The sequence below is a fragment of the Rhinoderma darwinii genome, chromosome 13, assembly GCF_050947455.1.
Source record: "Rhinoderma darwinii isolate aRhiDar2 chromosome 13, aRhiDar2.hap1, whole genome shotgun sequence".
Classification (NCBI taxonomy): domain Eukaryota; kingdom Metazoa; phylum Chordata; class Amphibia; order Anura; family Rhinodermatidae; genus Rhinoderma; species Rhinoderma darwinii.
In genome coordinates, this window is record NC_134699.1 from 32,140,726 (window position 1) to 32,168,249 (window position 27,524).

General features: G+C 42.7%; 2 protein-coding genes across 2 annotated transcripts in view; both read right to left on the reverse strand.

The window, feature by feature from the left end:
* Positions 1 to 4,836, reverse strand: part of TRPC4AP (transient receptor potential cation channel subfamily C member 4 associated protein) — a 40,960-nt gene extending 36,124 nt beyond the window's left edge. Inside the window, exon 1 of the mRNA XM_075846662.1 lies at positions 4,623 to 4,836. Within this exon, the coding sequence (XP_075702777.1) occupies positions 4,623 to 4,742 (120 nt within the window). The 5' untranslated portion in view covers positions 4,743 to 4,836. The remainder of the gene's footprint in view (positions 1 to 4,622) is intronic.
* A 7,976-nt stretch (positions 4,837 to 12,812) lies between these two features.
* On the reverse strand, positions 12,813 to 26,798 carry EDEM2 (ER degradation enhancing alpha-mannosidase like protein 2). The gene is made up of 11 exons (XM_075845211.1): positions 26,615 to 26,798; positions 24,409 to 24,519; positions 23,705 to 23,744; positions 22,405 to 22,510; positions 21,637 to 21,762; positions 21,046 to 21,257; positions 20,155 to 20,296; positions 19,109 to 19,233; positions 17,363 to 17,507; positions 16,486 to 16,607; positions 12,813 to 15,500 (listed from the first exon to the last, which is right to left on the reverse strand). The coding sequence occupies exons 1-11, from the start codon at positions 26,719 to 26,721 to the stop codon at positions 15,039 to 15,041; spliced, it is 1,698 nt and encodes a 565-aa protein (XP_075701326.1). The 5' UTR covers positions 26,722 to 26,798; the 3' UTR covers positions 12,813 to 15,038.
* Between the last annotated feature and the right edge of the window lie 726 nt (positions 26,799 to 27,524).

The following is a 27,524-nucleotide window of genomic DNA, read 5'->3' on the forward strand; positions in this document are numbered from 1 at the left end:
TTAATTGTATTATTGATATGCAAAAGTTGAGACTCTGCGAGTCTGTGTTATTATTATATTACAAAAAACTGTTTAATAAAAAACTATTGAAAACATACCTCGTGCCTCACATTAATAAGTGAAAGAAAGCAGTTTTTATTTAATTTTATAGAAGCGTAAACATGAATGACGGTGTGTTAATACGGTCGCGACGATACCGAATGTGTATATTTTATGTATCGAGACTTATTTTAATGTTTATTGTAATGTTTTATTTGACATGGTTTATTTTTTTTACTTTTTTATTTTTAAACTTTAATGTACTGGCATATATCTATATTGCAGTACATTAGCCCGTGTACTGATAGTACACAGGCGTTGTTAGGACATACGTAAGTATGCCATAACAACAGGAAATATGGTAGGACAGCCTTCAATGGAGTGGTGTGACCCTCGATCGGGTCACAGGAATTCAATGTGACGCGATCCAAAGGGCATCTCCCCTTCTCATTTTCCCCTGAATGCTGCTGTGGTGGTTAGCTTTGATCGCAGCATTCAGGGAAATAGCGGCGGCGATGAGAGGTTTTTCTGATCTCCGCCATTACAGCGGGACTGTGGCTGTGTAATACCGCCATTGCCCCACTCCTGACAAGTGCAGTCAGCATGAGGCGATTCGGCCGGCGCTGCAATAATGAGCAGCGGGGCAGGCACCGAAGACAGACCGTGTGGGGTGTTTTGCAGTGCTCCCGCCATGTTCTGTCTCCAGTGCTGCCGCTCATTAGTGCAGCGCTGGTCGCATCACCTCATGCTGACCACGCGTGCTCTTCACAGGAGGGGGCAATAGCTGTATTACACAGCCGCAGCCCCACTCTCATACATTCACGTGTTACTATACTAAGCTATGCGGCGGCACAGCTTAGTATCTAAATACATGAAAAGGTATTGAACTGTTTGAGGATGCACGGTATCAAAGTTTCAATGCCTCGTGCATCCCTACTGAAGACAAATACCCCATAAACTGTTTAATCTGGTTCTCCCGGGTAGGACAGTGCCATATATGGGGACATAAACTGCTGTTTGGGCACACTGTAGGGTTCAGAAGGGAGGGAGCGCAATTTGGAGTGCAGATTTTGCTTGGTAGTTCTGTTTGGGGTAGGTATTACAGTTTATAATGTGGGGGCATATGTAAGCTGTGCGGAGTACATCAGGGCATAATAAGAGGGTATAATAATGCGTTAAACAAATAATAATGCATAGCTATGTGGCCAGTGTCGCACTGATAAAGGGTGCCCAATCTTATCCGCTTTTGGAACACTGCACATTTTGTGACGCCATAGTGCAAGAACTTTATTTTTTCTCCAAGGCTATGTTAGGGCTTATTTGTTGTGGGACAATCTGTCGTTTTCATTGGTGCCGTTTTGGGGTGCACACGATTTTTCGATCACTTCTTACTCCATTTTATTGGAAAGAAAGGTGACCAAAAACCAGCAATTCCAACAATATTTTTTTACTCTTATTTTTTTACAGTGTTCATCGTGGGCTATAAGTATCCTTTTTACGTTATGCTGCGGGTCGATGCGATTACGGATATACCAAAATGTATATTGTTTCTTTAAGTTTTATGCACAATAAAGTCACTTTTTTTTAATGTGTCAACATATTCTGAGAGCTATAACTTATTTTTCCAGTCATAAAAGGGCTTGTTTATTGCAGAACAGGTTTTAGTTTTTAGTGGTAAGTGACTTTTTATTCTATATTTTGGGTGACCAAAAATCAGCGATTATGGCATTGTTTTTTTATTTCTTTTTTTTGCGACGTTCACTGTTCGGGAAAAACAACATTATAGTTTGGGTCCTTACGGACGTGGCAATACCAAATATGTGTACTTTTTTTGTTTACTATAATAAAAGACCTATAGGAAAAAAAGGCATTTTTTTTTTTTTTATTAAAATTGAAACTTTTATACAACATTTTTATTAACATTTTTTCACGTCCCACTAGGGGACCTTGAAGGCCTGCACCTCCGACCTTTACTCTAAATGCATTAGAGCTGTCAGTTATTCACTGACAGCAAGCCTATTAGGTCCCGCCTCTGGGCAGGGCCTAATGGGCTTCCGTACGTAGAAGTTCGGGAGGCTATCGTTAGGCCTCCGGTTGCCAAAGCAATGATCGGCACCCACGCGATTATATCGCGGCGATGTCTATATCTACAAGTCACTAAGATGCCGCAATTGCGGCATCTAAGGGGTTAATAGTAGGGATTGGAGCTAGCTCAGTTCCCTGCCATTACAGCAGGGTGTCAGCTGTTACATTCAGATGACACCTGCGGCTGATGTCGCAGGCTCAGCTTCTTTCATCTTTTTCCGGCCGGAAGCCTTTCAGGCCCCATCTAATGCATCGCGGGGTTCCGATCTGCTCGTGAACCCTAGATGCAGCGCTCGCTTTTGAGCGCTGCATCTGAGTGGTTAATCGGCCGGAATGAAGGCTTGCTTCAGTCCTGGCCATGCAGCAAGGTGTCAGCTGTAATATACAGCTGACACCTAATGGTGATGGTGCGTGCTCCATCTGAGCCCGCACCAGCAACACAGCGTACCTATATGTTGTGTTGCGTGGAGTACATAACGACAACAACGTACTAGTACGTTGGATGACGTTAAGGGGTTAAAACCACCTGCCTAATATTGAATAGGTGCCACTTATCACCTAAAATAGCTCTGACCCGTCGAGGCATGGACTCCACAAAAATTCTGAAGGCGTCCTGTGGTATCTGTCACCAAGACATTAGCAGAAGATCCTTTAAGTCCTGTAAGTTTCAAGGTTGGTCCTCCATGGATTGGACTTCTTTTTCCACCACATCCCATAGATGCTCGATCAGATTGAGACCTGGGGAATTTCAAGGCCAAGTCAACACCTTGAACTCTTTGTTATGTTCCTCAAACCTTTCCAGAATAGGAGGCCACTGCCATTAGGAAATACCAGCGCCACAAAGAGGTGTCCTTGGTCTGCAGCAACGTTTAGGTTGGTTGTATGGGTCAAAGTAACATCCACATGAATTCCAGGACACAAGATTTACCAGCAAAACATTGTTCAGAGCATCTCACTGCCACCGCCGGCTTGTCTTCTACCCAGAGTGCATCCTGGCGCCATCACCTCCCCTGGTAAGCCACGCACATGACCCGGCCATCCACATGATGTAAAAACAAACAAAAAAACAACAACATGATTTATTAAACCAGACCACCTTCTTCTATTGTTCGGTGGTTCAGTTCTGATGCTCATGTGCCCATTGTAGACCCTTTCAGCAGCGGGCAGGAGTCAGCATGGGCACTCTGACCGATTTGCGGCTACCAAGTTGCAATGTACTATGTGTTCCGACACTTTTCCATCATAGCTAGCAGTATCTTTTTCAGCAATATGTGCACAGTAGCTCTTCGATGGGAACAAATCAAGACAGTCTAGCCTTCGTTCGCTCTTCACGTGCATCAGTGAGCCTTCGGGCGTCCATGACAATGTCGGGTGGTTCAGCCTGCTCAGAGACTATTCCATCATGGGCAGTTTGGACGTTGATGAAGAAGAGGATTGATACATAAATGAGCGTCAATAAACAAGACAGCTTGTTGATCGGCGCTAGTTTTGCTCTTTTCACAAGGAGCTATGTATGCGGACGAGCGCTCCTTACTACGATCACTCGTCCCCATATATTTCTAACATGTCAGCAGCGCATCCGTATTTACAGGGGTGCCAGAGATGGCCGGGTCCACCCAGAACGGCATTGCAGAGTGCAGGTTGCGCACCCAGGCAATGGATATACAACAATCCAAGAACATTGTAATAGACACTGAAAGGTCTTTAAAGGGGTTGCCTAAAGTAGAAAACCCCGGACCACATACCCTATTAAGGAATGTAAACGTCAGAGGGAGCCAGAACGGAGAGTCACTGAGTAAGCGGCGGCCATAAAACATTTAAAAGGATTATCCCAAGATCAACACACAGGATAGGTGATAAATGTCTGACCACTGGGGTCCTCACCGGTCACTAGAATGGGGGTCCTGACCACCGTAAGGAGAACTTTAAAATGGAGCGCAGTACGAGCAATCAGAGGGGCACAACATTCAAAGTCTACGGGACTGACAGAGAATAGACATTGAATGCAGGGCGCATGCTCGATCACCGCTACATTTATGCTCCTCCTCTAGGCAGGCGATGTAGAGAGGAAGAACAGGGGGCTCAGGATTCTAGTGATCAGCGGGGGTGCCAGCGATCCAACACCAATTGTCTATTCTATGGATAGGTGATAACAGTTGATCTTGGGGTAAGACTGCAGGAGAGATGTCTACCTGGCCAGGGAATCATCAGCTCCCATATAAGAGGGCGCTTGTGATAAGACACTGTTCACATTACTGTCATCATCGGTACAGCAACCAGGCTAACCCTACAGCCTCTGCTTCATCAGTCCTATAGTGATAGGCCAGGTGACTGTACACAGGTATGAGCACCCAGCTGACATTATACATGACCACGGCACATGACGTACAGATAAGCAGGGACAGGTGTACAATGACACATTACTGCTACCTACATCATCGGGCGAAACACCACCCTGGCACAGCTGCGTACAGGTAAGTACCCAGCAAGCCTCTTACCTGAGATCCCCGGGTGAGGCCGCACCCGGTCAGTTGACCCCGCCGGACCCGATGTAATATATTCTCCACCCGGCAGTTACCCGGGCCAAGCCGAGGAAACGCAGCCCCCGCAGCGGCCATGGATTCATCCACTACCGAACAACGGGAAGTGTGGATATTAAACCGGATACAGCGCCCCCCACCGTCCAGCACGACGGAATCTAGCGCAAAGCATGTTGGGAAATACATTCCTGGATGTGACTAGACGCGCAGACACGCCATACCGGAAGTGACTCGCAGTGTGTTTTGGGTACTGTAGTCCAGTTTATGAAAGTTCAGCGATATATAATATAAACATACACATATTATATTCACAGATACTGATTTATTTCTAATTTTTTTTAACATTTGCCATGCTAGTTCCAATCTAGACACAGCATGGAGCTATCGTAGGGATCAATGATCAGTAAGATCATGCCATACCGGATATTGCCACTGGAAACGTCAGTCTGCAGCACAATTTTTATAATAAGCGCTTACACGTAGCGTCGCCACCTTTTCCACCCCAAGACGCCGGACAGGTTCAGGGTGAATTTACACGCACCGTTTTTGTAGCATTTATTGGCCGCAATGTCCTGATGTTCCTAGGGCTGGGCCCAATCCAAATAAGAAGCAGCCGGTTTTATCATGCCAAAAATACCGCCACTTGCTATTTCCGATAAAAATATTTGAAAACTTTTACCAGTCTCCCAGCGTAAATACTAACTGTTTTACCAGCCAGGTGGCAACCAAACTTAAAAGCTATGTAAAAGATTAAATAGATTTTTTTTTTTAATAATAAAAAGTTAAATCGGTGTGTTTTGTGCAACTTTAGAATTAGTTTTTATTAAAAATAATTTTTACTTTTTGAGATCTAACGCTTTGTATCCTGTACACAGAGCAGCTGTATCTTATGCTGAATCCCGTATCTGGGTTCAGTGGGTCCTGCGTGCCTCACACATGCAGGATACACCGATTAACCACATCTAAGGCCTCCCACAAACGAGCGTGTTTAGTCCGTGATTTACAGTCCGTACATTGGCCGCATTTCCCAGACCAACCACACTGCAGGGAGCCGGGCTCCTAGTATCATAGTTATCTATGATACTAGGTGTCACTGCCTCGCTGCAGAAAACGCGTGCTGTAATCATGGTTTTCAGTACGGGACAGTTTTCCCGCAGCGAGGCAGGGACCCCTAAAGGTCCTATTAGGGTATGTGCACACGATAACTGCATTTACATCTGAAATTCAGGCGCTGTTTTGCTCGTACTCACGTTTTGCGGGGTGTCCATTACGGACGTAATTTGGAGCTGTTCTTCATTGGAATCAATGAAAACCGGCTCCAATTACATCCCAAGAAGTGTCCTGCACTTCTTTGACGAGGCTGTTATTTTACGCGCCGTCTTTTGACAGCGACGCGTAACATTACAGGCCGACGTATTGGAGCCGTGTTTTCAGGCGTAATTCGAGGTGTAAAACGCCTCCATTACGCCTGAAAATAGGTCGTGTGAACCCAGCCTTACACGGCACGGTTGACTAAACGAGCCCCGATCAACGAGACAGCTCGTTGGTCGGCATTCGTTTTCTCCTTTCACAGGGACCTATTATCAGTAATGTATGGGGACAGGCGCTCGTTACTCCAATCGCTCATCCCCATACATTTCTCTCCTGTTGGCAGCGCATCTCTGTTTACCCAGGGAGACGTGCTGGCGACAACGATAATATTTTATGCTGCCTAAACAATCCAATCAACCAATAAACAAGCCTTTGCTCGTTCATCGTCTGATCGTTGCCCATCATTGAGAACGAGCGTTTAATGAACGCTCGTTTGTCCGATAATTGGCCTCTGTAAAAGGGCCCTTAGTTCATAACTTAGATGTGATGGATTACAGGTAGATCCTGCGTGTGCGGACACTGAACCCATCAGTCCTGCGGACCTGACGAATTCAGGTCTTAGCGCACGATAGAGGTTTTTTTCAGTGACTTTACGTTTTTCTTACATAACCGATGGCTATAATCTGGCTTACCAAAGCCGTTACATTTATTTGGCTGTGTGAAAATACACGATAGGGAAGCTGTATCTCAAAAAGTTAAAATAATTTTAAATAAAAACTAATTATAAAGTTGCACAAAACACACTGATTTATTTTCAATAAAAAGGTCAATCGCTTTCAAAGGTTTACGTAGCCTTTAAACTGGCAGATATGTGCCCATAACGAGGGTCGATTTCCAATAAATAAAGGGCGATAGGCGCTCGCTTAAAGAGGCTCTGTCACCAGATTTTGCAACCCCTATCTCCTATTGCAGCAGATCGGCGCTGCAATGGAGATAAGAGTAACGTTTTGTTTTTTTTTAAAACGAGCATTTTTGACCAAGTTATGACCATTTTTATATTTATGTAAATGAGGCTTTCTAAAGTACAACTGGGCGTGTATTGTGTTTGTTACATCGGGGCGTTTTTACTTCTTTTACTAGCTGGGTGTTGTGTATAGAAGTATCATGCACTTCTCTACACAACGCCCAGCTTCTGGCAGTGTAGACACACAGCGTGTTCTCGAGATTTCACGCTGTGACGTCACTCACTTCCTGCCCCAGGTCCTGCATCGTGTCGGACCAGCGAGGACACATCGGCACCAGAGGCTACAGTTGATTCTGCAGCAGCATCGGCGTTTGCAGGTAAGTAGCTACATCGACTTACTTGCAAACGCTGATGCTGCTGCAGAATCAACTGTAGCCTCTGGTGCCGACGTGTCCTCGCTGGTGCGACACGATGCAGGACCTGGGGCAGGAAGTGACGTCACAGCGTGATCTCTCGAGAACACGCTGTGTGTCTGCACTGACAGAAGCTGGGCGTTGTGTAGAGAAGTGGATGATACTTCTATACACAACGCCCAGCTAGTAAAAGAAGTAAAAACGCCCAGATGTAACGAACACAATACACGCCCAGTTGTACTTTTACTTTAAACACGCCCAGTTGTACTTTAGAAAGCCTCATTTACATAAATATAAAAATGGTCATAACTTGGCCAAAAATGCTCGTTTTAAAAAAAAACAAAAAAACGTTACTCTTATCTCCATTGCAGCGCCGATCTGCTGCAATAGGAGATAGGGGTTGCAAAATCTGGTGACAGAGCCTCTTTAAAGTCGCTTTATACAGGCCAGAGTAAACTATGGGTTTCGGTCCCCATACAGTTTACATAATTTTTGCTGCTCATCCCCTTTTTACCAAGGGAGATGTGATGCCGACGATGATTTTCTGGGCAGCAGAAAAGATTAAATTAGCCGTAAATCAAGCGATTGCTCGTTCGTCAGCTGTTTACACAGGGCATGATCGGGAACAAGCTCTCGTACGAACGCTCATTCGCCCAAGCATTGGTCAACTTGGGGAAACGTATACATGTAGAGCATGTTTGAGGTGCAAATAACTGTTGTAATAGGTGAGATAAATAGGTCACCTTGCCATATTTTTTTTACTTTGACATTTTTCTTCTTTTGAAAAAAAAAAAATAGGATTGGTATTTTGGGGAAAATTGGTGCAGATTGTTACACGAACCCAACTGAGTCGCACCCATTGTGCATCTCAAAGCATTTCCATGGACTGTTATTTCACACCCCATGAAGTGAGAGAAGTAAGGCCCAGACTAAAGAAAAACTCCTGCTGTGTGTGTGTTGTCTGGGAAATCACTCTCTACACAATTAAAAGTAGTCCCAGTGCGTTACATATCACAGGAGTAACTTCAGTGCTGTGTCGGAGCCAGTAGAAAAGGCTGGAACATTTTTCTTTCCAATGGATAAAATCATGAGGATGAATCTTGCTGTGCCATTTTAGTTGTCTAAGGGCTTGTCCACACACAACGGAATTGCTGCAGAAAATTTCTGCAGCAATTCTGTTGAAAGTCAAAGGCTTTCCGCTGCAGCAAAAATGCACCATTTCCTGCGGTTTTTACGGCAGAGAATGGTGCGGAAATGGAGACATCTCTGAAAAATGCAGCAATTCTGCACACTTTCCGTAGCAGGAATGGACATGCTGTGGTCCAAAAAAATACGCACTGCAGGTCAATTTCAGCTTGTAAATTTTAAGCAGCATGTGGATGAGATTTGTTAAATCTCTTCCACTATGCTGCTATTGTATTCTGCTGCTTTTTTTGCGGCCGAAATTCCAGCCGGAAAAAAACACAGCAATTCCGAAGCGTGTGGACGTGCCCTTAGGATTTCTAAAAAGTAATAAAAGTCACTATCATTTACATTTTTTAATCACAATCAAACATTGGTAAATTAATAACTTCATCATATACTATATTAACATGTTCAGCCTCTGTACCTATTTTATTCCTCTGTCTAACCCCATTGCTAAGTAGAAGAACCCCAGTAAACAAATAATTTGGTGCACATTGTCATGAAAGATCCTTATACCGAGCTCAGTTTACGTGAAGACGCATTTCTTCCTGTCCTCCTATGCTCGCGTGGGCCTCCCGAAGTACTCTCTGCTTGTACAGGCAGTACTTCGTCCATTTCCGGCTGCACTAGTCTCTTAGTTGATGTCATCGGCAGAGGCATCTTGTTCTGCCGTGGATTACAATAGTCAGCCTTACATTAGGGGCGGGGCAGTGCAGTGCGTGCTCCTGATGAGGCCACATTGAACTATGGGAAGGGCGATAGCATCAGTACGGGAAGTACTGGCACACAACGCAAGAGAGTTTTCTTGCCCCATCAGCCAGGTTCCTGACTGTGTTAAAACACTAGCAAGTGTATTGCAGAATAACCAGAGAACATTCAGGATTTTCCATACTTAGCATCACAACTACAAGACATGTTGCACCAATAAATCACAGAAAAGGGATTTAAAGAAAATCCAAATACATTTATAATTTTAATGAACCCAATAAATATTCACATTGTTTGAAATGTGGCCATTATAAAAAAAAAATATATATATATTTCCAAACATTATCTTGAAATGTGTCATTACTTAAAAGAGGCTGTCACCAGTTTATAACATTCCTATCAACTACCTAATCTAGTAGGCTCTCCAATGTAGATAACTACTGTTTTAAAAAAAACAAAAAAAAAACGATTATTGAGCAAGATATGAACATTTTTCAATTTATGCAAATGTTTCCTAAATGCCCAACTGGGCGTTTTTTTTTATATTCACCAAGTGGGCGTTGTATAGAAAAGTGTATGACGCTGACCAATCAGCGTCGTACACTTCTCTTCATTCTAGACCAGCTAGATGTCTGTCCAGTCTTCCGTCGCTCCGGCGTAGGATCTGCGGGAGGAAGTCACGTCACAGCGTGATCTCGCGAGATCACGTTGTGCTGTGAAGAAAGCTGGACATGAATGAAGAGAAGTGTACGACGCTGATTGGTCAGCGTCATACACTTTTCTATACAACGCCCACTTAGGCCTCATGCACACGACCGTATTTTTTCCCACCCGTAAATACTGGCGTAAATACGGGTCCCGTGTCACACGTATTCGACCCGTTTTGCACCAGTATTTACGAACCCGTGCCCGTAAATATGGGTCCGGTGTCACCCGTATTTACGGGCACGTTTTTGGCGGCAAAATAGCACTGCACTAATCGGCAGCCCCTTCTCTCTATCAGTGCAGGATAGAGAGAAGGGACAGCCCTTTCTGTAATAAAAGTTAAAGAAATTCATACTTACCCGGCCGTTGTCTTGGTGACGCGTCCCTCTCTTCACATCCAGCCCGACATCCCTGGATGACGCGGCAGTCCATGTGACCGCTGCAGCCTGTGATTGACCTGTGATTGGCTGCAGCGGTCACATGGCCTGAAACGTCATCCAGGACGTCGGGCCGGATGTCGAGAGGGACGCGTCACCAAGGCAACGGGCGGGAGACCGGACTGGAGGAAGCAGGAAGTTCTTGGTAAGTATGAACGTCTTTTATTTTTATTTTTTACAGGTTTATACTGATCGGTAGTCACTGTCCAGGGTGCTGAAAGAGTTACTGCCGATCAGTTAACTCTTTCAGCTCCCTGGACAGTGACTATTTACTGACGTTGCTTAGCAACGCTGCCGTAATGACGGGTGCACACATGTAGCCACCCGTCATTACGAGAGCTCCATAGACTTCTATGCACTGTCCGTGCCGTTATTACGGCCTGAAATAGGACATGTTCTATCTTTTTCAACGGCACGGGCACCTTCCCGTGAGAAAACGGGAAGGCACCCGTCGCCAATAGAAGTCTATGAGCCCGTTATTACGGGTCGTAATTACGACCCGTAATAACGGGAGTTTTTACGGTCGTGTGCATGAGGCCTTAGTGAATAGAAAAAAAAACGCCCGGTTGGGCATTTAGAAAACATTAGCATAAGTCGAAAGATGTTCAGAACTTGCCCAATAATAAACGTTTAAAAAACAAAACTAAAAAAACCAAAACAGTAGTTATCTACATCAAAGCACCTATTAGAATAGGTAGGAGATAGGCAAGTTATAAACTGGTGACAGAGCTTCTTGAAAGAGGATTATCACAGTTATGAAAATGTCAGCCGTTTGCATACAGAACACAGGAAGGACCCCAAGTTCCAAAACTCCTGATAGAGACTGGTACCCACGGCAGGAGCAAGAACGCCCAAGTCAAGGCACGACACACTTCCTTAATGAATACCGCTGTCTTGCTGTGCCTGATCCCCTTATTTAAGAGGAGCCGCCACCATTCTCTGAACTTTTTGACTGCTCCAGTTCTGACTTTTAGCTAATGTAACAGAAAAACACCAGGATGTGTGTAACTGTTATTTAATAAAAGTGCCATCTTTGTTTTATGAAAGTTTATCCTCAAACCTGCTTTTTCTTAACTGAAACCATGTACACAATTATTAGGCAAGCGAGTATTTTGACCATATCATAATTTTCATGCATATTTTCCAACTCCAAGCTGTATAAACTTGACTGCTTATTGGATGAAGCATATCAGGTGATGTGTATTTGTGTAATGAGGGGGGGGGGGGGGGTGGTCTAAGAAGTTCAAGACCCAATATCAAGGTGTGCAGAATTTGGGCCAAAAAAGAGATTTAACGGACTCTGAAAAGTAAAAAATTGTTAAGTCTTTCAGAGGGATGCAGCACTCTTGAAATTGCTAAGATATTTGGGCCGTGATCACAGAACCATCAAACGTTTTGTTGCAAATAGACAACAGGGTCGCAAGAAACGTGTTGAGAAAAAAAAAACCGCAAATTAACTGCCAAAGATTTGAGAAGAATCAAACGTGAAGTGACCAGGAACCCATTATCCTCCAGTGCTGTCATATTCCAGAACTGCAACCTCCCTGGAGTGACCAGAAGTACAAGGTGTTCAGTGATCAGAGACATGGCCAAGGTAATGGAAGCCTGAAACCCGACCACCACTGATCAAGACACACAAGTAGAAACGTCAAGACTGGGCCAAGAAATGTCTGAGACAGATTTTTCAAAGGTTTTATGGACTTTTGAGATGAGAGGGACTCTTGACGGACCAGATGGATGGGCCCGTGGCTGGATCAGTATAGGGGAATTCGACTCAGACTCCAGCAAGGTGGAGGTGGGGTACAGCTATGGGCTGGTAGTATTAAAGGTGAGCTAGTCAGACCTTTTCATGTTGAAGATGGACTAAAAAATCAACTCTGAAACCTACTGCTAGTTCTTAGAAGATACTTTCATCAAGCAGTGGTACAGGAAAAAGTCTGCATCTTTCAAGAAAACCATGATTTTTATGCAGGACTATGCTCCATCGCATGCGTCGAAGTAATTCGCTGTATGACTAGCCCGTAAAGGCTTTAAAGGTGAAAGAATAATGACATGGCCCCTTCCTCACCTGACCTAAACACTATTGAGAACTTGTAGGCCCTTCTTAAATGGCAGACTTACGGTAAAGGAAAATATGACACCTCTCTGAACATAGTCTGGGAGGCTGTGGTTGCTGCTGCACAAAAAGTTGATAGTCAACAGATTAAGGCCAGATTCACACGAGCGTGTTCGGTCTATGATATACGGACCGAACACACTGCAGGGAGCCGGGCTCCTAGTGTCATAGTTATCTAAGATGATAGGAGTCCCTGCCTCGCTGCAGAAAACGGTCACATACTGAAAACATGATTACAGTACGGGACCGTTTTCCCGCAGCGAGGCAGGGACTCCTAGCATCGTACATAACTATGATGCTAGTAGCCCAGCTCCCTGAACTGTGGACGGTCTGGGAAATACGACTGACACACTGTCCGCATACCAAACACGGCCATCTAAACAAGGCCTTAGGTCCCATGCACACAAACGTAAAAACGCCTGTAATCACGGCCCGTAATTACGGGCCCATAGACTTCTATTGGCCACGGGTACCTCCCCGTATGTTTACGGGAAGGTGCCCGGGCCGTTGTAAAATATAGAACATGTCCTGTTTTAGGCCGTAATTACGGCACGGGCAGGCCCATAGAAGTCTATGGGGCTCCCGTAATTACAGGTGACTACGTGTGTGCACCCGTAATTACGGGAGCGCTGCTAGGCGACGTCCGTGGATAGTCACTGTCCAGGGTACTGAAAGAGTTAACTGATCAGCAGTAACTCTTTCAGCACCCTGGACAATGACTTCCGATCACAATATAAAGCAACGTGTAAAAAAATAAATAAAAAAAAATAGAAGTTCATACTTACCGAGAACTCCCTGCTTCTTTCTCCAGTCCGGCCTCCCGGGATAACGTTTCGGCCCATGTGACCGCTGCAGCCAATCACAGGCTGCAGCTGTCACATGGACTGCCGCGTCATCCAGGGAGGTTGGGCTGGATGTCAAGAGGAGGACGCGTCACCAACGCAACGGCCGGGTAAGTATGAATTTCTTTTACTTTTACTGCAGAAAGGGCTGTCCCTTCTCTCTATCCTGCACTGATAGAGAGAAGGGGCTGCCGATAAGTGCAGTGCAATTTTGCAGCGAAAACGTGCCTGTAAATATGGGTGGAATACTGGTGACACCGGACCTATATTTACGGGCACAGGTCCGTAAATACTGGTGCAATACGGGTCGAATACGTGTGACCAAGGACCCGTATTTACGGGAGGGAAAAAATACGTTCATGTGCTTGAGGCCTTACACTGAAAGGTGAGGAGAAGGGGAGGTGGAGGAGTAGAGAGGTCCAGCCCAGGAGAATGAAGTACCCAGTACACCCTCCATAAAGATCTTGAAGGGCTATGTACACTTTTAAAAACATTTTTTTATTAAATCAGTGTTTATAATCAACTTTTAAATTGACTTATTAAAATGGTTTGGTTTTTACGATACAGCTTCTATGTATACAGGATCCAGCTAATATCGATCACATCTAAGTTCATAACTTAGATGTGATCGATATTAGCTAGATCCTGTGTGTCAGAGACACCCGGTAACCGCTCTCAGCCGAGGCATCAAGTTAGCTGAGCTGACGGATTCAGTTGAAAGAACGATACAGCTTCTATGCATACATGGTACATAGAAGCTTTATTGTAAAAAGTAAAAAAAAACTTTAAATAAAAGTCAATTTTATAGTTGATTATGAACACAACACATTGATTTAGTAAACTAAAAATCAATGACACATATGCTGCATTTACTAGATGGCCATTAGCATGCAAACAATATATTCAGGATTTACATAGATGTTAATAATGTAAAAAGCTAAAAAGGATCCGAAGCAGGGATTTATGCATTTTGGCAATTCTAGTGTTTACTGTGAAAAACAACGACAACAGTATTCCCATTTCTGACTATCACAAATACTCTAAGGGCTATTTTTGACACAGAAACTGCGCCAAAAAAACCATCTGAAATAGTTTCCCATTGGTTTCAATGGGAGACGGAGGCGTTTTTTTCCCGTGAGTGGAAAACACAAGCGGGGAAAAAAAAGTGACATGCTCTTTCTTCCCACAGTTCTATCTCTGACCTCCCATTAAAAACAGTGAGAGGCAGAGAAAGCGTTTTTCACTGCATTTTTTGCCCACGGCGCTCAATGGTCAGGTACGAAAAATGCTGCAAAGAAAGTGCAGGCAGGGCAAATTCTGCCTGCAAAAAAACTCCATGTGAACATACCCTAAGCAATCCTATTTGTGGTCTCTTGAATAGTGAATAAGAATCAGCTATGCATTTGTGATAGACTCTTATTGGATTTTTTCCATCCGTATTTAAAACATCAGACTTTTCCAAGGAATGCCAGGTTACTAGAATTATAATCATATTTTTGCTGAAAAATATTGTGCATACGGCTTTGTTCAGTGTTTACATCAATATTCATATTTAAATACAAAGAAATACAAGAGCACATGAAGCAAACGTGGCTGTTGATGGAAGATTAAAATAAAGAAAAAAGGACAAAAGCAAAAAAAATAAAAATCCCCCCAAAAAACACCACAAACATACCTCATATAGTTTATAGGATTATTCTAGAAAAACTTGTCCAAAAATTGAAAGTTTAGAGCTAAAGGGTTGGCTGGGACAATGTAGAAGAGAGGTGCGCTTGCTATTAGTTCTATTCTGTGCTCTAGTAGGAAATGGATCCTGTTGCTTTTGATCTTTAGCTTTTTCTTTTCTGGATTTCTCAGTCTTTGGATTGACAGAGAAGAATTCTCTGACCAGGTCTTCCACCTCCCACTTCTCTGTATTGTCCTGTTTACAGCAATGCAGTGCTGCTGGATCAATTGGGTGGGCTTCTGTATTAAACACATACCCACCAGCACCCAACACACATTTCCCATAAGGAGTGTCTACTAGGTCAAACTCAGAACCGTCGTTGTGGATGAAGTTGTCCGGATCAAACAGCAGGTAGAGATATTTTATTGTCTCTGCTAGAAAGAAAGATTCCATTCGATTGTCTAATTTATGATCTCGAACATCTTTGATCTACGAGGAAAAAGATATGATAATAATTCACGAATGAAGGTCTTTTTATGATTTGGATGTAAAAATGTTTGCAATGATGGAAATGACAAGTATTTTGTCCATATGACTAATGATTAAATATTTCAATCATAGTATTTAACAGTATAGATCAAGAAAAATGGGACAGATTTCCATCAGATGGAACTGATCATTTAAATACCATAGACATCACAATCATTAATAATATTAGTTTATGGAAGAATCCTCTATTAAGGGCCCTTGACAATAAGCTGATCAAAAAGTGTCCCTCTGCTGGGACCCACAGCGATCAGCGGTAATCTGTGGGGAAACCTGGCAGTAAGGTCCTATGCACACGACCGTGCCTGTAATTACGACCCGCGCACAGCCAGACGTTTTTACGAGCCGTGCTCCCATTATAAAGTATAGGGGCACGGTCCGTAAAATAAAAAGATATGACATGTCCTATTTTTTTCGGAAGGCTAATACGGCACAGACACCCTCCCGTAGACATAGGGGAAGGTGTCAGTCGGCTATAGAAATGAATGGGCCCATAATTACAGGCGATTTTACGGTCGTGTGCATGGAGCCTAAGTGTTCAGTTTCTCTGCAGCGCTACCACAGGGAAAACTAAGTATTACACAGTGCTCATTATAAACAATCGGTTGTCTGTAATGCAAGACAGGTCATCCAGAACAAGAGACACTTAAGAGATGAGGTTCCTGAACAGATGACCTCCCTCTATTAAGTATTGCAAAGGTGTGCACCCCACAGCACGGACCGCGAATGGTCCTTTTTGCTACTTATTAACAAAATACTATATCAAATTATTAAGAAAAACTAATATCATGCAAATACCTGCACTAGAATAGTTTATTTTTTTTTTTAGTGTAAATGGAGTTACGCTTTAATTTACTACTTGCATTTTTAATTTAAAAAAAATTTGAATGCATACAATATACTGTATTTGTCATAATAAAGGACGTACAGTTGCAAATCCACAATCGACTTTACTTATTTTTTCTATGGATTCTATAGCATCTCTCCCCAGTTCCAGAAGTGTTGGGTCCTTGGTGGCTCTATACAAATACATTGCACTCTCAATCAGCTCTGGAAGACAATACAAGCAATAGGTCATTTAGATGGATTACTGCAAGCATTAAATGCTATGTAAACCTTTGAAACCTTTTTTATGTATGTGTTTTATGATTTTATTTTTTTTCTAAGACCGACGGCTCTGCTGGCAGCGGCTTCTGTATATCTTTGACACAAAATCTAACCCTAATACCGATCAGTTGATTAATTTAGATGGATTCGGCTTACAGTGGCGTTATGCAGCTTCTATGTATAGTGGATACATAGAAGCTGCAGCACTAAAACAAAATATATTTTAGAGTAAATGTATATTAGAAAAAGGTTTAAAAAAATCAAATCACATACATTACAAAAAAAAATAAAAAAAGGCTTCAAAGGTTTATATAGCCATTGGCTAGTTCACACAGTACTTTGGCGCTGTTTTTGATGCGGAAACTGCGTCTGAAACAGCGGCAAATAGACCTGAAATCGCACGTCTATTTGACTTGCAGGAAAAAGCGACATGCCCTTTCTTCGGGCGTTTAGGTCTCGACCTCCCATTGGAGGCAGAGATCGTATTTTTCGCTGCGCTTTTTGCCCGTGGCACTCAATGGCCGAGGGCGGAAAACGCCGCAAAAAACTCTGCAAATGTTTTGCCGAAACGCAGCAAAAAACTGTGTGAACAGGGCCTATTTAAGTTAAAAGTATCTTTTAGAAACCTCCTTTTTCTAAGGTAGCTTAAATCTATGCTAACTGAATGGTTAAAAGGACAACAGTTTTCAAAAACCTACCGGGCCGCAGTGGGTACCCCTCTCTTTTGTCAATAGTGAATCCCTGTGGAATATTGTAGAACTCTGGTAATCCACCAAACTGTTTCCAGACAGTGTAATAGTTGAGAAATGTTCTCATGGCATTTTCAATATCTCCTATCAAGCTCTACAGGAGGAGGATCAAGCCATTAGAAAAAAAACACATTTACTTCTTGAGAATGGCAAATCCAGCTACGAGGTGAAGAGCAGAGTCAATTAAGACTATTAGACAACGAGATTCATGGAAAAAGTACAAGCACCATCACCATAATTCTATAGAAAACTACAGCAGTCATCCAACCAAAGTCATTGTCCAGATTCACCAACATAAAAAAGCTCCCCGTCCAGATGTATGAAAATATAAAAGGTATCAAAGTGCCCATACATGCAGTGACTTGAGGCCAATTTAGATTAAAGCTGCATAACTAATAGCTCTACATCATGACAATCAATTATCAGAACAAATAAATCTGAGCGACAAATGTTCATTCAAATCGCAGGATAAAATATGTAAGGGATGTTTATAAATATCGCAGGGTGCTGTCACCATTCTATGTTTGCTATATATATAATATATAATTTGCTGGCCAATCAAGCGCAGTGATACTGTGGTTAATAAACCAGGTATTGGTATTTTTGGCAGTGTGGGCAGGTGCCAAGTCCTGCTGGAAAATGAATTCAGCATCTCCATAAAGCTAGTCAGCAGAGGGAAGCATGAAGTGCTCGAAAATTTCCTGCTAGATGGCTGCGCTGACTCTGAACTTGATATAACACAGAAACATGCATGCTCAGCCAAGCCAAGTGTGCATGTTTATGGTGGAGTTGGAAGGAATAGCTGTCGGGTGACATTTACCCCATCTTAAAGGGGTTGTACAGTTTCAGCAAATCAATGTTATTTATTGTATAAATTAAAAAAGTTATCCAATTTTCCAATATATTTTTTGTAATAATTCCTTAAGGTTTCCAAAATCTCGGGCCATGTAATAGGACATATAATGGAGTCAGTCGAGATTTCCCTAATTTTGAGGGCAAGAAGAATGCTGAACTATACTTCCCGGATATCTGCAGTTGGGAAAAATGAGCATTGGACATGTTGTTGTTCATCCCACGGGAGACAAGAGGTGTCTGGCAGCAGATTTCCTTTTCTCTATTATAAGTCTGAGGGAATAGCGGTCAGGTGAACACTCAGCTGTGCCAACGTATCTGTATGGTAGACTTAAAGGGGTTGTCTGGATTTTAGCAAATTAATTATATTTTTTGTATAATAAAAAGTTATAAAATTTTCCAATATACTTTCTGTATTCATTTCCACTGGTTTTCAAGATCTCTGCTTGTTGTTATTCAGTAGGAACATTCATTCTTTACTTCCAGTGGATACAACTCTGTCATTGGTCGTGTGATGGACACACAGGTGCATGGCTCGTTACAGTTACAGTATGAGTATCAGAGCTGTGTCTTGTAACGATCCCAGCACCTGTGTCCATTACATGACCAGGACAGTATTTTATCCACTGGAAGTAAAGAATAAATGTCCCTCCTGTATAACAACAAGCAGAGATCTTGAAAACCATAGGGAATGAACACAGAAAGTATACTGGAAAATTCTATAACTTTTAATTATACAAAAATATAACATTAATTTGCTTAAACTGGACATCCCATTTAAGACTGAAGTCTTAATTACGAGAGTTAAAGCTACATAAACATATTTAAAGGCATCTATATTACCTGTAATCCAGGCCAGAAGGCTTCCAGGGACTGAAATATAGGCATAGAGACAGTGCCTTTATACATCTGCACCCAGACATACCAGTCATCATACTTCGTATAGTTCTGAATAGCTTTGTTGTATTCTAAGGAAAGAAAAGTTTTCATTGTGAGATCAGGGACCGTGAAATAACAAATTGTGGTTTTATCAATATAGATGCCAGCAGAAATTTATCTTTGGCCTCCTAAAGCTGGCCATACACAAAGAAATTGTCCAAAAAACACAGATTTCAGTGGGATCGCAGGCAATCTTATGTGTATGGGGGCATGTTGGATTTCACGCAGGAGACAAGCTGCTGCAGAGGCCTACCCCCCTCTCCCCCATTCCCATTGAAATAAAAACTCGTCCGAGTGTACTTTTCTACTTTGGAGTCTGTACTGTGTAACCTTATTGATGTAGACTTGTAACTTGTACTGTGTAATCCATGTTGTTATTGTTCTATACTTTTAACTTGCAGCCAACTTATCGTGTACCCTTATTGTTTATATGGAACTTATCGTGTACCCTTATTGTTTATATGGAACTTATTGTGTATCCTTATTGTTTATATGGAACTTATTGTGTACATGGAATTTATCGTGTACCCTAAGGCCTCATGCACACGACCGTGTTTTTGCGTCCGCAATTCCCCCGCAAATCCACGGGAGAATTGCGGACCCATTCTTTTCTATGGGGCCGTGCACACGACCGTAGTTTTTGCGGTCCGTGCACGGCCCGGGAACCCGGACCGCAGAAAGTACGGACATGTCCTATTATGGTCCGGAGTTGCGGTCCGGGCTCATTGAAAACAATGGCCCGGCCATGTGCATGTGCGGGCGGCTTGCGGCTGACAGTCCGCTGACAGTCCGCAGCCGGCCGACACGAAAATCACGGGCGTGCACACGGCTACGGTCGGGCTACGGTCGTGTGCATGAGGCCTTATTGTTGAATATTTGTTATTTTGATTATACATTTTTTAAAACAAATAGAGTTAAAAATAAATAAAAAGATAAGGAAGACTCCCTACCCAGAAACATGGACATCATCTCCTCGTCCTGCAGAAGAATGGCTCCTTTAACAAGATATTCAAAATAAGAGTCAACACCAGCTCCAATCCCGGCATCTTGGGCCACCCATTTAGAAGTCATTACATCTATGTGGTTTCCTACCTGCAAGGAAAACACATAAAACAAAAAAAAAAACACTTGATGACAAAGATTTGACCCAATTCTCCCTTTTTAGCATTGAATTACAACGGATATCTTAGTTTTCACTTACTAATATGATCTGCAGAAGCAACAGTAATATGTGACCACTAGAACCCAATCAATATAGTAAAACTTTCCCAAGAGAACATCTCGAGAAGACCACCTCTGATCTGGACAGGACTCTTCTGTAATATATCATGTCCCTCTTGTTTGAGAGGACCACCCTCTAGAAGAAGAGTTTTTCACTGCAATTTCAGGTTCGTTGTTTCAAAGAGCACTGTGCTAAGCAAAACTTACCAGAATTGCATGTGCCAAATGTATTATGTGTTTTAGATCATTTCTGCAACTTTGACAGTTTTGAAAAGTCGTAAAATGCGTCAAATTTATTAAGACCGTGGGCAATTTTTGTGGCACAAAACATTAATATAAAGTAAGCCAGCCACGTAGTTGCATAAGAAAGAGGAAACCGTCTAACAGGTTTAGCGTGTTGCATCAACTTTATCATGCTGTGCGCCATTTTAATTAATTTTGTGCAATTTGCGGCATTTTTTATATCTCATAAAAAGTTTAATTTTATGACCCTCTTGATACATCTTCCTCTAACTATATTTTTTTTTATAAACAGGCTGAAGCAATTAGCAAAGAAAGTTGTTAAGATATTAGAAGTATTTCTATTTAGAAAAACAAAGCCAGTCACTGCTTTTCCTCACCAATCCAATCTCAGAACGACTTTCCCACAATCCTCTGAGGGCTCGTCTTGCCACCTTTTCAAATTCTGGATCTCCTGTTAAGCGGCTCAGTGTTGCAAACTCAATAATGTAGGTTCCAATACCGGCTGTGCATGTCACTGGAGTCTCTGTAGGGTTAACCCCTTTTAGGAGGTTCACTGTTCCAAAAGGCATTCCAGTCTGTGTATCAAAAGCTGCAAAAAAAAAATATATGCAAAGAATGAATGAAGCAAGGACTCACCATTGGAGGAGTGGCTGCGCATGCTCTACCCTATTATCTGAATCACCCCTGCTTGTAAAGAGAGCAACTTGGCTAAAGTTAATATATTAGGGAAATGCTGTAACTGTAATAAGGTGACCCTTCAGTTTAATGTGGTTGTCTAAATCAGACAACCCCTTTTTCAGTTGGAGCAGGCCCAGCAACCTCATGTAATACATGGGCGAGCCAAATTTGCCAGAGCGAGAGCTGCTCTCTGTTAGATCTCCGCTGTGACTTGTAAAGAGGATCCCTAAAATGATGTCAAGAGGAGACAATCCCTTTAACTGAAGTTGTTAAATATTCCCACTATTTACCTGGAAGAAGTTTCCTTGCTGCATCTTCTGCCATGCGAAGTAAAGAGCCAGTACATGGCCAACCAGGTTCCAGCTCAAGACCAGCTCTCTTTGACAAGAGGTGAGCAGACAGAAGCCCACCTACCACTGAAAAGGAAGTGATCTAAATTAGGCTATGAAAAATCAATACACAAAATCACATTACATTGCGTGAAAATTGTTTCCTTACAGGGATGATTATCATCCCTGTAAAAAAAAATGAGGCATGACAAGGAACACAATGTACTGAATCCTGTGGTTGTCTAATGCCAAGAGCTCTGGATGCTGGTCACAGTTTTAGCTAACAGAGATCCAGGTTCCTAATGATAATGCTCTAAGGCTGCGTTCACACCTGCATCGCTGCTTTCCATTGTTCTGCTCTGTCAGGAGGGAAACCAGGGAAAATCAGAAGCAACCGTTACCAGAAGCACCATGGACACCACCGGCGGGCGGCGGAACCCATTGACTTTAATGGGTTCCGTAGGCTTTCCCTCGGGGTGTCTGTGGTTTTACCGGAAACAATAGCGCAGCATGCTACGACGAAGACGAACAGAGCCTCCAACGGAGGTGTAAATGAGGCCTTAGAGGGGTTGTTTGACAGCAGACCTTTGAATTAGCAGGACTATATGTCTATCAAAAACAAACAAGCCGCTTGTCACATTTCTGGTTACAATTATGTAAAAATAAAAATTTATAGAAAACCAAAAATAAATAGACATTAAAATAAAAATGATTTTAAAAAAAGTGAACCTCGGATGTTGGTCTCAAACACTGAAGCGTTGACATCGATATCAAAATGCACAGTGTCCTGTAGTACTGTTACTACTCTCTGAAACTCGGAGATATTCCCAAGAATCTGTAAATACAAAACCAGATAAGATTTATTCATATGCTGTACCTTATCAATAACATTTTAATAATTCTAGCAACAGAGTCAGATTGACAAATCCTGTGATCTCTTTATTGTTTAGTGGCATCATTCCAATTAATGGGGTTCTCTGGGACTAGATAAATGAGGTTCAGTTATCAGAGCTCAGTGCCTGCTCAAAATATTTATTATATTGGCACACGAGCCCTATACTTGAGGGTCGCAGCGAATATTGCTGTAATGGTTGTGCAACATGACGATTGACGAGTTCCTAGCTTTTCGGAAGTAAGCTCTGTTTGCGGTCAGTGAATGAGATGCAGGATTGAAAACAGTCCTAACCTAAGACTTTTCGCAGCTGAGTTTGCTACAATTTTATACAGTCTAGGTCATCTTCACTGAGCTAAGAAAGACTTCAGACTCATACATTTTACCTACACTTATACATTGTAGCAAACTATCAGGGAAGGAGTCCGAATCAGGAGGCTAAAAAACCTATACAGACCTAGCCCTGCTCTAAACCGAGAGGTGCATACAATTGTATCCAGTCTAGACAATACTCTATGAGCTAAATAGTTTGCTACAATGTATGTAAAACGTATCAGTCTGTAGTCAAGGCTATTCAGCTAATATATAACACACACACACACGCACTATGTTTTAAAAGCTATGTACACCTTTGAAATAGTTTTTTTTTTGTTTGTTTTTTTATATAAAAAAATGTCTGTCAGTGTGTTTGGTGCAACGTTCTAAATATTTTTTATTAAAAATTGTACTTTTTGAGATACAGCTGCATTGTATCTTGTATACAGAGCATCTATATGTAGTGCTGAAACATGCATTTGTCAGGTCAGCGGCACTGACGGGTTCAGTGTCTCTGATCACGCAGTATCGAGCTGTTATCGATCACATCTAAGTGCAGGACCCGCTCTGACTAAACCCATCAGTGACGCTGAACTGACGGATTCAGGTGTCAGCGCAAGATACAGCTGCTCTGTATACAGGATACAAAGCAGCTGTATCTCAAAAAGTAAAAGTAATTTCTAATAAAATGTATGTAGAAAGTTGCAGCAGACACGAATATATATATTTTTTTTATAAAAAAAGATTTCAAAAGGTGTTCATAACCTTGAAGTCAGTAAATGCTATAATATAGGTATGGGACCTTCACAGGCAAATACCTACCAACAATGTGTCCAGTGCATCAATTAAAGTCAAAGAAAAACTGAAATAAAAGAGAATACAGTGAATGCTCAGAGTAACCTATATTTTGCACCAAGGCCTATAGCTTTATTCAACACTCACGTGACTGAGGATATGATAGGCGGTAAGAAGGACTTGTTGATATTACCAGAAATAACACATGGACATAGGTGTATTCATCTTATGGTTATACTTTTACTTGTGATTATTATTAAAATACAACGCAGGTGTAAGTAACAATTACTTAAATCACCTCCGGCATGACCTAGCAGGCATTTACTACGGGCAGACCTGGGGGCATTTATTAGGCCCCCGGCTGCCATCGGAGACACAGACACTCGGCGATCTTATCGCCGGATGTCGGTGGGATGAGAGGGAGCTCCCTCCCTCTCTCCAAAACCACTCAGATGCGGTGCACGCTATTGAGCACCGCATCTGAGGGGTTAAACAGGTGAGATCGATACTAATATCGATGTCACATGTTCGAGCAGGGACATTTATCGGCTCCCTGCTGTTTACTTTATTCTGATGCAGCGCCGTGAAACGGCTATTGCATCAGAATAAAGCCCACTAATGACCGCCGTGAAAAGTCTTATCGGCGGTCATTAAGGGGTTAACATTTACAACCAAATAAATTTGACACTGAAAAACCATAAAAATAATAACTTATTAGATGTCTACTTCACCTTCCCCATGTGTCCTGTCCATCACACGTCAGGGGTCTCAGTTCATCATATGGAAATGCGTTGTCCAGGTAGTTATTGTATGCATGATAAAACATGGATTTCACCCTATCCCTGGAAATAAATGTCTACTGTTAATGGACACGGAATAGTGTGTGTGTGTGCGCATCTATATACACAGACCAAGCATCCATAACAAAATCTGTTAAAACCACCGGGAGGTCAAGCGAATAACATTGATTATCTCATGGCAAAGGGCAACTGTGGACAGGGTCATGGGCGCCGAGACGCATTGAAGGCTAGCCCGTATGGTCCGATACTGGAGAAGAGTAACTGTGGTACAAATTGCTAAAAACGCTGCTACTGGCTATGATAGAAAGGCGTCAGAACACTCACTGCATCAAAGCTTGCGGTGTTTGGAGCTTCTTTGATGCAGAACGGTTAGAGTGCCAATGCCCCTGTCCACTGACGAAAAGGCCTATAATGGGCACATGATCCTCAGAACTGAAACATGGAGTAACGGAAGGAGGTGGTCTGGTCTGATGAATAACATTTTCTTTTACATCATGCGGAGGGCCAGATCACGTGCGTCACTTACCTAGGGAAGAGATTTCACCAGGATGCACTACGGGTAGAAGGTAAGCTGGTGGAGGCAGTGTGATGCTCTGGGCAATGTTCTGCTGGGAAACCTTGGGTCCTGAAATTCATGTGGATGCTACTTTGACAAGTACCACCAACCTAAACATTGTTGCCGGCCAAGTGCACCCCTTCATGGCAACGATATTCCCTAACGGCAGTGGCCTCTCAGCAGGATAATGCCCCCTACCACACTGCAAAACTGTACAGGAAAGGTTTGGGGAACATGACAAAAGTGTGGACTTGGCCTTTAAATTCCCTAGATCACAATCTAATGGAGCATCTGTGGGATGTGCTGGAAAAGCAAGTCCGATCGATTGAGGCCTAACCTCACATATATGCTGCTAACATCTTATTACAGATGTGGAGTCCATGACTCGACGGGTCAAAGCTGTTCTGGTGGCAAGAGGGGCACCTACATATTATTAGGCAGTTGGTTTTAATACTATGGCTGATCTATATATATATATATATATATATAGCCAGAGGCTAACATATAGAACTAATCTACATAAAAAGATGAGTATATTTGTTGATACATTTTAGTACTTACATTGTACAGATCAGTTATAGCCTGTATTATAGCCCACAGATGTATGCAACATCTTGCAGGCTTCCGAGCCAATGCCTAAGGCCCTGTTCCCACTGAGTTTTTTTTACACTTTTTTTGACGCGGAAAACGCATGTGAAAACGACTCCCATTGATTTCAATGGGAGGCGGAGGCGTTTTTTTCCCCGCGAGCGGTAAAAAGAAGCGACGTGCCCTATCTTCGGGCGTTTACGTCTCTGACCTCAATGGCAGAGAAAGCGTTTTTCGTGGCGTTATTTTCCCAAGGTACTCAATAGCCGTGGGCGAAAAACACAGCAACCGGTGTGCAGGCAGATCAAAATCTCCCTCAAAATTCCATACTGAATTTTGAGGCAGAATTTTCTGACTGCAAAAAAACCTCTGTGTGAACAGGGCCTAATATGCGTGAAGTGTAGTCATTATCTATTGTAAAGTAATGTGTCATGCAGGAAAGACGAAGGTCCTTTTTACACAGGGCAATTATCGGGAATCATTCAGTGATCAGCAGATGAACGAGCAAATGCTCAGGCCGTGTAATAGGACCTCAAGGCGGGGTTCCCACATAGAACGAACGCTGCAAAATTTCCGAAACAGAGTTCTGTGCAGAAATTCCACTGCATTTACTGCAGCAGCAAAGTGGATGAGAGATAGAAAAAGTGATACTTGTAACTCAGGATCAGTACAAAATAAGTAACGCAGTGTATTTATAAAGTTTCTCAACTACGTTACAAATATCTGGAGAAAGAGAGCGGACCATGAGTGAATAAAACACCACGGTACGGTCTGCTACGATTTCTTTTTATATATATATATATATATATATATATATATATATAAAAAGCATGCAAGTGCTCTGCAGCCTGTGGATCTACAACCTACAACTCCCAGTGTCTGTCAGGGCATGCTAGGCATTGTAGTCTTCCAAGAGCAAGAGAGCCACAGGTTACAGGTAACTGCTGTCATCCAATATTTTGGTCAGGCTGTGGCAGCAGACAGGTCTCTTACCTATATCTAGCCATGTCTTGCTGTGTGATCTGGCTATGCGTGGCATCATGACCCGACAGCACGGCAGTCAGCACCCCCACATACACAAGAAACACGACCCCAACCATCAAATGCCAATCCACTGCTTCTGCCTGCTCCAAGCATTCTGACGTGGACCCCGCCCACTTCCTGATTCAGACAGACAGAAGCAGCGCCGCGATTGGTCCATATCGCTTTATTGTAGAGCATTAGTTAAGAGAATGACATGTCACACGTTCAGCCGCCATCTTTCTTACTGGTGAGTCGTCATCAACAAGGGGAGGGGCTTATTCTGCGCAGGGAATAGAACGGGTAGATGCTGCGATAGATCTTTGTCGGTTTATGGAAATTTGATTCCCATGGCCACGTGATTAGTCAGTCTGGGCTGCGCTGCTGTAGCACTAGGAATCAGTATCTACCTCCTCGTCCCATACCCATGACGTAATCAGAAGTCGTCTAGCCCACCACCTGGATGTAATGCTTGACATAACAAAATTTGATCTGATCTGTAGGTAAACCGGTTTATTTCTGTGTGCAGTATAAACGTTTCCTAGAACTACTATTATAATTGCACTTCTTGCCTGAAACAATGTGACATAAATGTGACAAATGTCTGTCAGCTGATATTACCAGAGGAAGTTTTATCCAACTACCATCAAGAGTGGTAGCGTCTCTGGTTCAACTGAACTGAACTTAGATCGCCATAGGGTTCAATTGTGATTTGGGTTCGGTTCACTTGAACATTGGGGAGTCGGGGTCATTTCGCTGCGTTACGACTTTCTGAATGAGGCTAGGCCTGTTCACATCGGCATCAATGTGTCCGTTGCTCTGTCAGAGGAGCAGAACAATGAAAATACAGGAAGCGCCAGTTCTGTTTAATGACAGACACCAT